The sequence below is a fragment of the Delphinus delphis genome, chromosome 20, assembly GCF_949987515.2.
Source record: "Delphinus delphis chromosome 20, mDelDel1.2, whole genome shotgun sequence".
NCBI classification, from domain to species: Eukaryota; Metazoa; Chordata; class Mammalia; order Artiodactyla; family Delphinidae; genus Delphinus; species Delphinus delphis.
In genome coordinates this window covers 12,117,434-12,132,672 of record NC_082702.1, presented here as the reverse complement: position 1 = coordinate 12,132,672, position 15,239 = coordinate 12,117,434, and the positions used below count along the sequence as shown (strand labels likewise).

Sequence of the window (15,239 nt, the reverse complement as noted above, 5' to 3'; positions counted from 1 at the left end):
CTTGGGTGCTCCAAGAGCTGAGGGCAGTAAGAATAGCTAACATTTCTATAGAACTTACTAGAAGGTATGGTTTTAAGTGCTTTGCGTGCATTAAGTCATTTGGTCCTTACTACAGCCATACGAAGTGGGTTGGCACCCTTATTATTCCCATATGCAGATGAGGCCCACGTCAAGGGAAAATCATTTGCCAAAGGCGGCATAGCTGGTGTATTAGTTATCTATATCCCCCAAATCCAGTAGCTTAAAACAACAAGCATGTATTACCTCGCATGGTTTCTGAAGGTCAGGAGTCTGGGAACTGCTTAGCAGGGTAATTCTGGATCAGGGTTTCTAATGAGGTTACAGTCAAGATGTCAGCTGGGGCTGAAGCCATCTGAAGTTTGAGACTGGAAGATCTCTTGCAAGGTGGCTCACCCACATGGCTGTGGCAGAAGGCCTCAGTTCCTTGCCACATGGACCCCTCTATAGCGCTGCTTGAGTTTCCTCATGACATGGCGGCTGGCCTCCCCCAGATGAGCGTTCCAAGGGAAAGAACAAGGAGGAATCCACAATACCTTTCCAACCTAGTCTCAGAATCACACACACTATCATTGCTGCCGAGTCAGAATCCAGTGACTAAATCCAACCCACACTCAAGGGAAGGGAGGGTAGCCTCCATCTTTTGAAGGGAGGAATGGCAAAGAATTTGAGTACGTATTTTATTTATTTATTTATTTGTTTGTTGTCTGTTTTTGGCCACGCCGTGTGGCATGCGGGATCTTAGTTCCCAGACCAGGGGCCGAACCCGTGCCCCCTGCAGTGAGAGCACAGAGTCTTAGCCACTGGACCGCCAGGGAAGTCCCTGAGTACATATTTTAAACCAATACAGCTTTCAAAGCTTTGATGCTATGGTCTGTTCTGGGGAACCACACTGGGAAGCTTTACTAGCAAACCCTCACTAGAACATCACCCCCTACCCAGAGAGATTTCCCAAGACTTTTTCCATTTCCTGAGTGTCTGTCCCAGGACCCACCTCAGAAACTCTTGAGAATTCCCAAGTCCCCATAGATGCCCCCTGAACTGCTACAGTTCCCTCCCCTCCCTTGTAATACCCTCAGTCCTCTGAGTGTCCTAAAATGCCCCCAAACTCCCAGAATGCTCCCCGTTCAGTCTCCCACTCCTCGTTTTGCTACCCTAGGTATGCCCTGATGTCCCGGTGCTGGGAGCTAAACCCCCGAGACCGGCCGAGTTTTGCAGAGCTTCGGGAAGATCTGGAGAATACGCTGAAGGCCCTGCCCCCTGCCCAGGAGCCAGACGAAATCCTCTATGTCAACATGGATGAGGGTGGGGGTCATCCTGAACCACTTGGAGCTGCTGGAGGAGCTGAGCCCCCAACTCAGCCTGACCCCAAGGATTCCTGCAGCTGCCTCACTGCCGCTGAAGTCCATCCTGCTGGACGCTACGTCCTCTGCCCTGCTACAGCTCCTGGCCCCGCCCTGCCTGCTGACAGGAGCTCCCCAGCACCCCCAGGGCAGGAGGATGGCGCCTGAGACAACCCTCCACTCGGGACTCCCTCTCAGGACCCAAGCAAGGCACTGCCACTGGGGGACCCCCCCTCACTTTCCCACTCCAGGCTTTACCCCCAACCTTAGCCCTCTCCTCCTACCCATTCCACTTCCATCCCAGACAGATCCTCTCCCTTTTCCACACCTTAGTGTCCCCATGTGTAAAAGGAAGGGATTGGACTACAATCCCTAAGGGTCCTCCCAGGTCTAACATTCCAAGATTCTAGATTCTAAGGTTTAAAGAGTCTAGATTCAGAGGTTCTAAGTTTCAAAGATGAGTCTGATTCTAAGGACCTGAAATTCCAAAGTCTCTAATTCTAAAGTGCTAAGGTTCTAGACATGGAAGTTCTAAGGCCTATATTCTAAGGCTGTGAGACTCTATGGCTCTAGACTTTTCTGGTTCTAAGAGTCTTGATAAAGCCCACAAGATTTTAGGTTCGAAAGCCCTAAGATTCTAATTCTAGGATCTAAGGCTCTATGATTCTAGATTTTATTTTTCTAGGGTTCTGAGCCCCTAGGGTGTAAGATTCTACAATTGTAAAAATTCTACAGTTCTAGACATGGAGGTTCTAAGGTCTGATGTTCTCAAATTTGATGTTCCGAGCCTCATAGAGCATAATTTCTCTGGCTGTAAAACTCTAGATCATAAAGCTTCAAGATTTGATCTTCTCAAGTTCTAAGATTCTAATGCTGGTCAGTTATAGGTTCTAAGGCTTTATGATCCTCGAAACTTTTGTTACGAGATTCTGGATCCTAAAGATCTAAAATGCTAGAATCTGCAATTAGAAAGTTCTAAGAGTCTAAAGATGGAGGTTCTAAGGTCTCATGTTCTAAGATGCAATGTTCCAAGACCTAGTCTAAGAACCTAGATTCTCTGTGTCTAAGATTCCGGATCATATGCTTCAAGATTCTAGATTATTAAACTCTAAGATTCTAATGTTGTTCTGTTCTGTGTTCCAAGGCACTCTAGATCCTATTGGTCCAAGATTCTGGATCCTCAGCATCTATGGTATAAGATACTACAGTTGGTGGTGACTAACCAGATGCCAAAGTTTTAATCATTTTTAATGTTAGACACCTTTAAGTTCTATGCTGCATTCTGTCTTTCTAGGATTTTAGTTAAGGAGCCAAGAATTCACAGTTCTAAGTCTTAAGATTCTAGGCACTATATTCTAAGATTCACATGTTGTAAGATTCTAAAAGTCTACAGGTCTAGAATTCTAAGATACAATTCCAAGGTTTTAAACTTATATTTTTATCCTTTTGGGAATAGTTTTATCCTTCCCTTCTTAGCCACCTCTGCTTCCTCTTCCCCTCATGTGGGGTGTGCCCCCTCAAGCCTGTGCAATGCATTAAGGATGCCTCCTTTTCCCAAAGGACAAACTCCCTCCTTTGGGGCCATGCTGCCCCCCTGAGCCAGTCCCTTATGCCCCTGAACAGAGTGTGGACTCTGAAACCTCCAGAGGGGCTTAGATCACATAAAACTTTGTAAACATGCTTGTCTCCTCTTGTCTCCACTTAGCTGTCATATGGCCCCTCTCCCTGGCAACTCAGTTTCCCCAGTAAAAAGGAGGGTTTGGTGGGGTCTTGGAGTTCTTCCCTCACTAAAGAGGATAGAAATGAACATATACATAGACAAAAAGACAGGCAAACAAAAGCAGAATCACTGAAACCCCTAGTGAGGAATAGGCACATAGATATTCACAGGGTCACACAGAGACCCTACCCCTCTCCAAAGTAACAGACCCATGAATTAATGGACATACTCAAGCACACCTGGTCACAAATACAGAGACACAAATTCAGACACAGAGAAACACAAAATTACTCAGATACAAACACGTTTACAAACATGCACAGGCAGGCAGTCACCAGGAATAGGAAGAAACTAGAGTAACAGATACAGACACAAATACTCAGACATATAGAGTACGTATAGGGCACTCACAGACCCAAACGTTCAGATTCACATAGAAACACAGGCACAGAGCACCTCCGATAATCACGAGCCCACAAGTGGACTCCTGCCAAGGCAAGCCCACTGTGTTTTGCAAGCATCGCAGGCATAAGTTCCTGGGTGTGTCCAGCAGCAGATGGAGAAATCCTTGGCAGCGCCCGGACGCCCCCCGGTGGTGGCTCCTGCGAACCGAAAACAGTTCAATCCGGGCCACAAACTTTTTTAGAACAAATCATTGTGGGAAGCTGGGAGGAAAGAGGAAGTCGGACGTGGGCGAGGGGCGGGGTGTCTGGACTGGAACCTACGGGCCCACGTGAGTGTCTGTCCCGCTGCTGAGTGGGTGCTGTGTGTCTAGGTTTTGCCGTGGTGTAAGCTTGTAGTGTAACTGTCCTGTGTGTCTTTATCATTTGAAGCCCCCTGCCTCTGGCGACCTTAGTGGGCTCATCTACACCGAAGTTTGGTGTATTATCCCCTGGATTGATGCTTCTGATCCCACACACGCCATTTGTTTATCTGTATTGTGTGTGCGCCTTTGTCTAAGTAGAGGTTTTGTGTGGCTTTTGTGGGCTTTAGGTACGGCTCAGTGAGCAGCGGACGTTTGCATTGTGTATCTCGATAGTGTACCTTACAGAAGCTTTGTGTCTTTTGAGTTAGAGGCGACAGGTGGTGTAGTGTTAGACATTGTGAAACTCTGTGGAGTTTAGTAGAGTGAGGCTTAACTACGGACCTGTGTGTTTGAGCTTGTCAATATAGATACCGAAAAGGCGGATCTACTGAACAGCAGTTTAGAGGATGTGGGGTAGAGACCCTTGAAATTGTGGAGGTCTTTCCGGAGGGGAAGGCTCTATGATCGCGTGCAGAGTGCCCATTCCACGTAAGATACCAACCATAGAGAAAGACGGTAGCGCAGCTATAAAGAGGCGCCCCGTGAGATGTACTATCAAAGGGGAGAGAGTGTGATTCCCTTTACAACTTTTCTCCCGCTGTTAGTCTAGCCTCTATTTTCAAACCTTCAGGATTCTCTGAAGTCAAAGGGTTGCTTTTCATAAAGGCAACTGAGTTTCTTCCAGATTAAGGATAATTTATTTACTTAATCTCGATTTCGTATACTTCCCTCTACAGCAATATTCGTAAGGCCGACAGTAACCAGAATGGCCAATCTGGGTAGGTTTTCCTAAAACGATGCAACTGTACTAGCTTTAGTGAGATAAGACAGTAACTGAGATTGGTGGACAGACTGTTTTGAAACCGCCCTAACGGCAAGGGGCAGGTCCTTAATGAATTCATCTCTTTCCGGTTTCCTAAAGGCAATCGTGAAAGGGGGGCGGGGGTGTCTGCCGACCCTCCATTTGATTGGTTTCTAGTGGTTTTACCCGCTTGGACTCCTCTAGGGGCGGGAGATTTAGACCAATCAAGATATGTGTTACAGAGACAGTAGTTTGATGAAAGGACCGCACAGGAAAGGCCGTGGTGGGGGGGTGGCCCCGCTCAGTCTGAGATCTCATCACTGATTGGTCCAAATCTTTACTCCCTTTCCCTCATTTGACCCTACGGGAGCGGGCGCGCGGGCACTACCCAATCACCGCGCGCTCCTCCTCCCTCCTTTTCCCGCCCTCCCGCTTCGGTCCCAGTACCGACGTAGGCCAACGCTTCCTCCCCGGCAACTCCTAAGCCCTTTCATTGACGTTCTTTTGAAAGACGCGCTCTAATTGGCTGAGCTCCTGGGCCCGCGCCCATTGCCCTCATGCGATGGCCAATTGGCACCCGTGTTGCATCGCACGGGGCCACGGAGGAGGGGGGGAGGCGGTGGCGGCGGCCATTTTGAGCCGCCGCCGCCGCCATTGGAGTGGGGGCCCCCCCCTTCCCCCTTCGCCTCCTGACAGGAAAGGTTTAAGGGGGACTGAGCCCTGGGAGGCCGGGCCGGGCTCGGGGGCCGCCCCGGGGGCCCGGGCCATGGATGTACGCCGTCTGAAGGTGAACGAACTTCGCGAGGAACTGCAGCGCCGCGGCCTGGACACTCGCGGCCTCAAGGCCGAGCTTGCTGAGCGGCTGCAGGCGGCGCTGGAGGCCGAGGAGCCCGACGACGAGCGGGAGCTCGAGGCCGACGACGAACCGGGGCGAACCGGGCACAACAACGAGGAGGTCGAGACCGAGGGGGGCTCCGAGCTGGAGGGGACCGCGCAGCCACCGCCGCCCGGGCTGCAGCCGCACCCGGAGCCCGGCGGCTACTCGGGGCCGGACGGACATTGTGAGAGTGCGCGGGGCGAGGGCCGGGGAGCCCGGAGTCCGGGCCGAGGAAGGGCTGTGGGACGCGGGATCCCGGCGCCTGAGGTCGGGGAGACGATCTGAGGATCGGGGGATCGCGCCATCCGCCGCTGAAAAGGATCTGGGGACAAGGCCCTTGGGACGACCGGAGGGTGGATCCTGGCGTTCGGTGCAGGGGAGATACTGGAGTGGGGGCTCTCGGTTTCGGAGATGAGGAAGGTCCGGGGGTGTAGAGGATTCCGGAGCCTAGGGCTCGGAAACCGGAAGCCGTGGTTTCTGGAGCCGGAGACAGTCGGAAGAACAGGAGGTTTTCTGTCGGCGGGCTGAGGAGGATCTTGGAAATGGTGATCTTAGGGTTTACAGCTGGGTAGGCTTGGGAGCCATGCTAGCCCAGTCTATGGGCTGGGCGTTGGGGGCCGTGTTTTCAGGGCTGGGAGAGTTTTGAGGATGGAGGGTCCTGGAGTTTGCTGCTGGATGGGGTACCGAGAATTCTTATGGGTTGGTTAAAATGGAGTGCTGGTGTCTGACCGGGGAGGGTCTGATGGACTGTGTGTTCTGGTGTTTGACTGGGGAGCACTTAGGGGATGTGGGAGACCACCACGTGATTGTACTAGGGGGGACTTCCATCTGGCTGAGGATGGCCTAGGGGACTCAGATCCGGGGCTGAAAGGCAAACCTTGAGGCATGGGGAACCTGGGCATTTGATGCTGGCAATCTGGGGGCCTTCTGGTTGACTTATAGAGGAGGTATATGGAACCTTGGTGTCCAGAAGCTGGTGGAGGAGAGAAGGATGCTTCACTGGGTGAGGGACCTGGAGGGCTAGAGCTGGGAAGGCTCTGAGAACAAATAACGCAGTGGCTACTGCTGAATGGTCTTAGATTAACAGTATGGGATGTTTGGAGAACAAGGGTAGCTGGGGGTGGGTGGGGTAGATAACAAGTAGATACTCGATGGAGTATCTAGGGGATAGAGGATCCTTGTGTCCAGCACAGGAGTGTGTAGCTGGTCTGTCAAATATAGGGGAGGAGAGAGTGTGTAGCATGTGGAGGGTGAAAGAAAACCTGTTGACTTGGCTGGGGACCTCAGGGTGGAGTAGGGGGGAGTGTTTCTGGGGCTGAGCATCTCCACAGGAGGGCTCCTTGGTCCCCAGAAGCAGTTATTTTTGTGCCCAGGGATTGGAGGGGCCTCAAGGGGTAGCTGGGAACCTGTGCATCAGCCAGAAGGTGTGACTCTGAAGGAGAGGGGATGGAGTAGATCTGTTACTTTCTGAAGGGAGGCGACCCCGGTATGGGAGGGACTAAATCTGGAGTTAGAAAAGGGTGGCTTTCTAGCAGGACAGGGATCGGAGAGGTTGAAGAGTAAGTAGAAAGGACTCTGGCGTTCAGAGTTTGTGTTATTTCTCTGAAAAGAGGGTATTCTCAGCCATAGGGCTAAGGAAATGGGGAGAACAAGGGGGTCAGAGAAGAGACTGGATTTGGGGTTGGCATTGGGTATTTACTTGTTGAAGAGAGATGGAATCTCCTGGAGCAGGGCAATCTGAGGGTAGATTTGGGGTGGAGAGCGATTGTCTAGGACTCAGATGCTGGGAAAAGTACTTCCCATTGCAGAGACCTGTGAAGGAAGGAAGGAGTGGCCCAGTGTGCCTGCCTAGGGCAGGCGAGACCCTGGCAGGAATGCTAGGAAGAAGGGCCAATGGCTGGAGGTGGTTCCAAAGAAAAGTGATGTGCTTTGGAGCATAGACTCTAGACTCAGATTTTGTCTTGGGCAAGTCACTTCACCTCTGTGAGCCCTGGTTCCCTTGTGTGTAAAATTGGGATAATAATAGTGTCCCCACCCCCCACGGTGGTTATGAATGAGATTACGTTCATAAGGGGCTTAGCACTGGACCTGTCTATTATTAGGAGGTGGATGTTTTAGAGAGCGGAGAAGGGCCCCAGAACCATAGCTTCTCTGAGCAAGGCTTCCTCTGTGAGCACAGGAGATTCTCAGAAAGAGAGATGTGAGGCTTCCGTGGCGAGAAGAACACTGTGCTTGGAGCCTGGAAGAAAGAAAGTGGTTTGAAAGGGTCCCTTGTGTTCTAATTAAGGAGTTATTCTGTGTCTTCCTTTCTCCCCTACCCCTTACAACAAAATCCTTTGGGTCCCTTTTTATGCCCCCCTCCAACCCTTCCTTCAACCCTGGTAAACAGACCTGTAGCAGACCACGTGATCTGTGACTTTCCTCCCTTTGGCCGCACCTGGTTTGTGCCCAGATATATTTGTCCTCTGAGAAAGGATCCAATCAGTTAGCAAGCAGCAGAGTAGTCTGCCCTTCCCTGTGGTTCTGCCTCACTAGTCCTGGCACAGCCACTAGTAGGGCTCTGGAGGCACCTAGCAAAGCTTGCCCCTGGGGTGGAGAACCTGCTTACTACTAACCCTAGGTTTCCAGAGTTCCCTCTGGATTTGCCTACAAGGTTCTTGAGGGAGTTTCAGGTTTTAGTTCCACCTCTGAGCTCTCACATGTGTCATCCCAACCCCAGGAATGTTTTCTCCGTTCTCGTCACTGAATTATCATCACCTATGTATCCTTTGAGTCAAGGCTTATCTCTTACTTTCCAGGTCCCTGATCTTAGCCCCTGGTACTTCTTCATAGCCCTTAACCCAATCATAATTTTTGTGCTTACGTATTTGTTTAACGTGTGTCTGTCTTACTAAACTGAAGGTTTTAGTGGGGCAAGCTTATTCTCAGCTGTATCCCAGCATCTGGTATGTAGTATGTACTCCATAAATAGTTGATGTTATTATTCTTTTTCCTTTCTTTCTTTCTTTCTTTCTTCCTTTCTTCTTTTCTTTCTTCCTTCCTTCCTTTCTTTCTTCCTTCCTTTCTTCCTTCCTCTCTTCCTTCCTTTCTTTCTTTCCTTTCTTTCTTCCTTCCTTCCTTTCTTTCTTTCTTTCTTTCTTGTTTTTTTGGCTGTGCCGCATAGTTTGCGGGATCTTAGTTCCCCAACCAGGGATTGAACCCTGGCCCTGGCAGTGAAAGTGCCGAGTCCTAAACACTGGACCTCCAGGGAATTCCCTGATATTGTTATTCTTGCCACCCTTCAGTTGAGTTGGTCCTGGACCCACAAGACACCTTCCTGGAACCCTTCCCACCTAACTCCAAATATTTTAGGATTTATCCCTAATGAGTCTGAAGGCCACTATTATCATGACTCCTGTTTTCTTAACAGTTCCTTTCCTTCCTCCCCCATTTCCTCTTCAACTGAGATGGTTACCCCTGGTCTTTACAGTTATTGCAGGGTGGAAGTGATTCTTAAAGAGGGTTGGCTATGCAGGTGGGAATAGTGAATTGGGTCGGACAGAGGACTGGTTTGTGCTCTGAACAGTTTTTAAGGTTGTACCCTAAAGGTAACTCTCTAAGCATTATACCACATCAGAGAACAGCTAGGCTGGTAATTTTTAAACTGTGCTCCATGGAATCCCAGGTGTCTGTGGAGTTACCCCCCACCCTAGTGGGGACTTAGAGGGTGAGGTCAAGCTGGACCCCTTCTCTGACTCTCCCATCTCCTTGCTTCAACCAGAGCAGTTCTGCTTCATTTGGTTTTGTATGTTGGGATTCTGTAGAACCCAATCACAGATAGATCTCCAACCTTTTGAGGGGTAAGAAAGCATGTCCTCAGGCAGCTGGGGCCCCTGATTTCCCAGGTGGGTTTCCATCTGAGGGTGTTATCACACCTTTTAGCCTCTGGCAGACTAATTGTCCCCAGTGGGGATGGTGTCGTTTTGCATTAAAAAGCTACCTCTAGTCCCAAGAAACACCCTTCTAACTGGCCATTTTTTGTTTTAAGATGTCATGGACAATATTACCATGCAGAACCAATTCTATGAGACACAGGTCATCAAGAAAGAGAACGAGTCAGGCTACGAGAGGAGAACGCTGGAAATGGACCAGCAGCAGCAGGCCTATCGCCCAGGTAGGAAAACGCACATGATCTCTCTCTCTTGAAGGAAATAGAATCTATGTGTGGGTAGCCCTTACCTTCTGCCTAGTGCCTATCTTCCCAGAGACTTTGCATCTTTCTCTTGGGCATTCCACTTGGGCTTTGTCACTCTGGCAAGGTCTTTTTGAAGGAAAGAACTTAGTCCCACTCCCAAGTGTTAGGAGAGGGGAGTCTTCAAGGTATGTTTTCAGATGTTAGTACCAACATCCTAGAGAGTTGAGACCTAGAGGCCAGTATTTGAGTCTTACTTAGAATCTTAGAATGTGGAAGCCAGAAAGGACCTTCTAAATCTAGTCCAGTGTTTCCCATGTTCTGAAGAATATCTTTCCAGGAGATATTATTAGGGACTTCTCAGGAAAAGGTTCCTTGGACAAACACATCTGAAAAATGCAGCGTATTCTATACCGCCTCTGGGAGAGTCACTGTGCTCATTAGAGCATTAAAGATGCTGAGAAGTCCTGGATTGGGAAAAGCTCTGTGTCACATTGTTTAAACCCAGGATTTCCCAAACATGTAAATGTGTCTTTGTAGAAAAAAGTTCCCTGTAATGCCAGTTTGGGAAACACAATTGTAATGTAGCTGTCTCCCAATTTTACAGATGGGGGAGGTGGCAGGGCCGGGGCTGGAACCAGGAAACTGGCTTCTGGGCCATTGCTCTTGGTCAGTAAGCAGCACTCCTCACCAGTAGTGTCCTAGTATTGGGGAAGCAGGGTCCTACCGTTGAGTAATGACAGAGCCAGGACTGGCTCCCAGTCTTGTGCTCCTTTCACTGTGCTGTGGCCCCAGTGCCTTTTCTTAGTGAATCTACCTGGTTCTGATTCCATTCTGGTTCATCCACAAAGTGAAATCCCCAGACATTTCTTGTGGGTGGCTCAGGATTTTAATGAATGTAGGTTAAACCGTAGATTTGTGTCAGGCTCTGTGAGACTTGTGGGATCATTTGGCCCAAGGAGAGTATTTTCCGTGCAGACGTTTATCAAGGCCTCCTGTGAGCCCAGCTCTGTGCTGGGAACCATGGAAGTTCTCTTCAGGTGAGTGAGCACCATCTCTGCCCTAGCAAGCGAGGAGCCTTCTCTGAGAGGTTTGGTCTGCATGCCAAAGCCAGGGAGTGACCCAAGGTGGTCTTGAGTTGAATGCTGAAGTGTGTAGATGTGAGTGATCCACGGCATCCGTAGATGCTGTGAGAGAGGCGAGGCTAGACTGAGTCCACGGGTTTCTCTAGATGAGGCCAGACTGAATCCACGGGTTTCTCTAGATGAGGCTAGACTGAGTCCACGGGTTTCTCTTGGTAGGCACGGATTCTTGAAGTCTGCCCGAGACTGGGATTTCCTGTGGTCCACAGCATGTCATCCCATCCTGACTTCCTATTTGTGGTGTGACTTAATGAGGCCGTCACACCTGTGGGCTGGCTTAACTGCAGACCCTCCCTTCTGGAATGATTCTGGGCTTTGTCATAGAGTGATTAAAGCCGGTAGAGTTAACTGTGGGACCACAACACTGTTGAATTGACTTTCTCCCCTCCATTGTTAGACTGAAGAAACTTTGTAAGAATTGAAGTGAAGAGATTCTTAGGGAGGAGAAATTAGAGAATGTGGAACTGTGGAATCTTAGAAGTTTTGGGGGCTCCCTCCCACTTGGTGCAGGCCAAGGTAGCTGCCAACTTTCATGGGGCCTTTGGCAAGATAGCCAAGGCAGTCATTCGCCTTTAGGTAGGCCCTTAGCGAGCTTGTCCTTGTTTAGTGCTGAAGTCCTCTCTCCCTCCCCACGAAGCCTGAGAGTTATCTGACTGACATCTGTTACCCCATCAACTGCTGGTGCTGATGTGCCTGGATGGCCATCCCCAGCCTCCCTTTATTCTAGCCCTGTTCTCCAGGACAGCCGTCTTGGCTCCCTCAGCAGGCTTCTGTTGAACTCAGCAAGCTGCCTGTGCCCAGACCTCATCACCATAGTCAGGATCCTTCCAGTATCTCCTGAGGTAAAGGGGACCAGAAAAGTGATAGCTGAGGAGTTTCTGAGTGTCTTGACCATCTGGATTTGTCCTGACAGTAGAAGTGAAGACAGAGATGAAGCAAGAAGCACCCACCAGCTTCCTCCCGCCCGAAGCATCTCAACTCAAACCAGACAGACAGCAGTTCCAGAGTCGCAAGAGGCCTTATGAAGAAAACCGGGGACGGGGGTATTTCGAGCACCGAGAGGATAGGAGGTGGGTCTGTGAGGCAGTGGTCACCCTTTTTCCGGTAGGTCTCTATGTCTGTAGCCTGGTGCCCACTGGGACCTTCGTACTAGCCCGGAGGGGCAGAGCAGAGTTCTCCCTCCCTCACACTCTCCCCCAGTTCTTCCTGCACTCACTACCAGATTCAACTTTGCTAGATATTTGGTTCTTCCCTCAGTTCTTCCCTTCCCATTACTTTCAGGGTAAAGTTCAAACACATGTGAGATGCCAGCCTGCCTTTTCAGTCCTTTGCCCCACTGCCCTGCAGTCCAGCACAGTGTTCTGTTCTTAATGGTTGCTTGATATCCCTCAGTTGAAAGAAAGATTTATTTCCTGACCTACTCCGAAACACACCCCTTCCATCCATCTGTTCATTCATTCATTATCAGCCCTCGTAGTGCTTTCACACGTGCCCGCCCTTGGGATAGTCCGTGGAGGCACAGGTGATTTGGACAGTGGGTTTTGTGTGAGGGTCAGGAGCTCATGGGTGGGAGTGGCCTCCCCCTGGTCATTTCCTTTTCCCTTCCCTGACAAGCCTTCCCCCTCCCTTCATCCCCAGGCCCAGACCTACCCCTTCCTCCTTCCCTCCTTCAGCTCCTGTGTGAAGCCTTTTCCAATCAGGGAAACTAGGAATGATCACTCCTTCTCTATTCATCTTGGCTGGTCATCTGACACATTTTATTTCCTATCTGGTGGAGTCCATCCTCTAATTAGCTTGTGACTGTTTAAGACAGGGCCTGGGTCTCATGACTGTGACTGAAGTCAGGAGATGGAACCCACCTCTTATGAGTTTCTCCTACTACCCCCCATAGAACAGAGGCCTAGAGCTACTTGCTGATGGAGGGCAGAGGAAGAGCACTTGCTTTCATCCAGGGGTGACAGAGAAAGCTTCCTAGGATAGACCTACCATGTGATGATCTCTTTCTTCCTACCAGGCTCTGTGCTAGCCTTGGACTGGCAGGGTAAGAAGGGCACTCCACCAGAGGCAAGCCTGCTGCTGGGGGAGTGCCAGGAACTAGATGGGCACAGTGTACCTGGTCTGAGCATATGGTGGACTGAGGTCATCCAGCCTGGCTCAGGCAGGACGCTGAACATTAGACTCCACACTTCCACCCCTTTCCCTTATTCCCATATGTTGGAAACCACCAGTATTTTCACATAGTCCCTTTTAGTATTTTGGTAGGAGGGACTCTTGTTCATAATTTAGGACACTTTTTTTTTTTTTTTTTCTGTACGCGGGCCTCTCACTGTCGTGGCCTCTCCCGTTGCGGAGCACGGGCTCCGGACGCGCAGGCTCAGCGGCCATGGCTCATGGGCCCAGCCATTCCGCGACATGTGGGATCTTCCCGGACCGGGGCACGAACCCGCGTCCCCTGCACTAGCAGGCGGACTCTCAACCACTGCGCCACCAGGGAAGCCCTAGGACACTTTTAAAGAGAAAGAGACTGAAAAAAATGGTTCATTTCAAATCCTTTCAGATGTGGAGTTTTAGGAAGCCTGGAATATGGACAAATTGTAATAAAAGGTTTATCTAAATTCTTACAGATTCCCACTCCTGGCCCAGTACTCTTTGGGCTACCATAGGCTCCCAGAGTTCAGCATGGAGGTAATTCTCAGCGTGTAAAGGGGTGGATCAGAATCTGGGGGTGTGAGAGAAGAGTCTTCTTGGAAAAGCTTCCTAAATGATGCCGATGGCCCTCGTTAGCAGAGCCGGCCCTCTTCAGTCCCTGACCCTGCCCTAGGAGTTAACAGTCATTGCTCTTACTGCAAGGATATAAGGTTCCAGAGTTCTTTTGCTAACCTCTGTGGCAAGAACTTGAAATCCAGGAAGCAGCTTGGAGGCCACTTGTAAATTCAAACAGAACCTTCAGTTCCCTTCTTCCCTTGTCTGTCCGTTTTCATGTAACGTAATGCCTCTTTATGACACAGGGGCCGCTCTCCTCAGCCTCCCGCTGAAGAAGATGAAGATGACTTTGATGACACCCTTGTTGCCATCGACACATGTGAGTCTTTGGAATGCCTGTTTGATACTGCCTTCCACTCAGTATTGGGAGGTTGCCTTAACCTTCAGAGAATTCCTGTCCGGCACCATCCAGAGCCAGTGTTAGTTCAGATGTGAGAAACAGCAGAGCTCTAGAATGAGGGTGCTGGTTTGGAGACAGAAGATCTGCTCTCAGCTCTAACTGTGAGATTCTGGGCAAGTCATTCTACTTCTCTGAGCTTCTCTTCAGGGAGGAATAATCCTGCCCTAATACCTCAGGGGACTTTGAGTGACATTCATCAAAGAGTGGATACCAGAGCAAGTTGGAAAACCCTAGCACCCTGTAAACACGGAGGGTTGTCATTTAAGCGGGAAGGGAACCTGAGTGCTGCTGGGGAAACTTAACTCTTTGACGGCCGTTTCCCCAGTTTCCATCAGCTGCTCACGTTCCTGGTGAAACCAATGCCGTTTTGTCTTCTCAGGCATTAACCTGGTCTGTCCTCCAGTTCAGTTTTCTTTCCTCTGGATAAGTGGTTTTCCCCTTGACTGTGCATCTAAACACTTGGGGGAATGAATATAAAGGTCCTGTCCCTCCTCAGACCTCCTAAGACAAATTCTAAGTGGTAGAGCCTGTGAATCCGAATTTTTAAACACACCCAGAAGCCCAATCAAGTCTGAGGGCTGCACTTTTCAACAGAGCGGAAAGTTAACAGAAGTTCATTCGTGTACTTCTTTACGAAGCTCATGTTTATAGACCAGTGGCTACATGCTTTGGAAGAGATAAAGACATCTCGTACACAGTCCCTTCTATCTCAAGATCTCAAAGATATATACCCAGAGTAAAGCTAAACATTTTTTAAAGTATTGGGTGGCGGTGGTCCCTGAAGCAGCATCTGATCAAATGCCAGTTGTACAGACCATGGCACTCAGCCTTTAGAGAAAGGAGAGAGCCTACTGGACGAGATGGTCAGAAAAGACTTGAAGACGGGGGAGAGTCCGAGCAGCAGAGTCCTAGGCCCACTTGAGGAGGTGGGAGTCTGTGGTGCACCTGACAGTGGTCCTGGGTGGTGGGTGTGGATCAGGGTCAGATGTTTGTGCAGCTGTTAGCAGCAGGAGTCTGGCTTCCACACTAATAGAGTTAGCATGGGAGATGGTTGAAGTGTATGGCAGTGGGGATTAACCTTTTTAAATTCTAAAATCCCTTGAAACTGGTAAGAATATGGACCCTCTCCCTAGCAAGTGTACATCCCCATCAGAAGCATGTGTGTATTATTTCCAGGGGCGCCCCCGACAGCCATCCT

The 15,239-nt window shown here is 49.9% G+C and overlaps 2 protein-coding genes across 5 annotated transcripts in view; both read left to right on the top strand.

Annotated features, from left to right (window-relative positions):
* AXL (AXL receptor tyrosine kinase) overlaps window positions 1-3,027 on the top strand; it is a 31,189-nt gene extending 28,162 nt beyond the window's left edge. Inside the window, exon 20 of the mRNA XM_060001041.1 lies at window positions 1,178-3,027. Within this exon, the coding sequence (XP_059857024.1) occupies window positions 1,178-1,529 (352 nt within the window). The 3' untranslated portion in view covers window positions 1,530-3,027. The remainder of the gene's footprint in view (window positions 1-1,177) is intronic.
* A 768-nt stretch (window positions 3,028-3,795) lies between these two features.
* The window catches only part of HNRNPUL1 (heterogeneous nuclear ribonucleoprotein U like 1), a 35,754-nt gene continuing 24,310 nt past the window's right edge, over window positions 3,796-15,239 (top strand). Inside the window, exons 1-4 of one of the 4 annotated variants that reach the window (XM_059999951.1) lie at window positions 3,796-3,814; window positions 9,593-9,718; window positions 11,792-11,948; window positions 13,887-13,960. In XM_059999951.1, the coding sequence (XP_059855934.1) occupies window positions 9,598-9,718; window positions 11,792-11,948; window positions 13,887-13,960 (352 nt within the window). In that variant the 5' untranslated portion in view covers window positions 3,796-3,814; window positions 9,593-9,597. Of the gene's footprint in view, window positions 3,815-5,308; window positions 5,750-9,592; window positions 9,719-11,791; window positions 11,949-13,886; window positions 13,961-15,239 lie in introns of those variants that run through there. The other 3 variants (XM_059999948.1, XM_059999949.1, XM_059999950.1) reach the window with 3 other exon arrangements.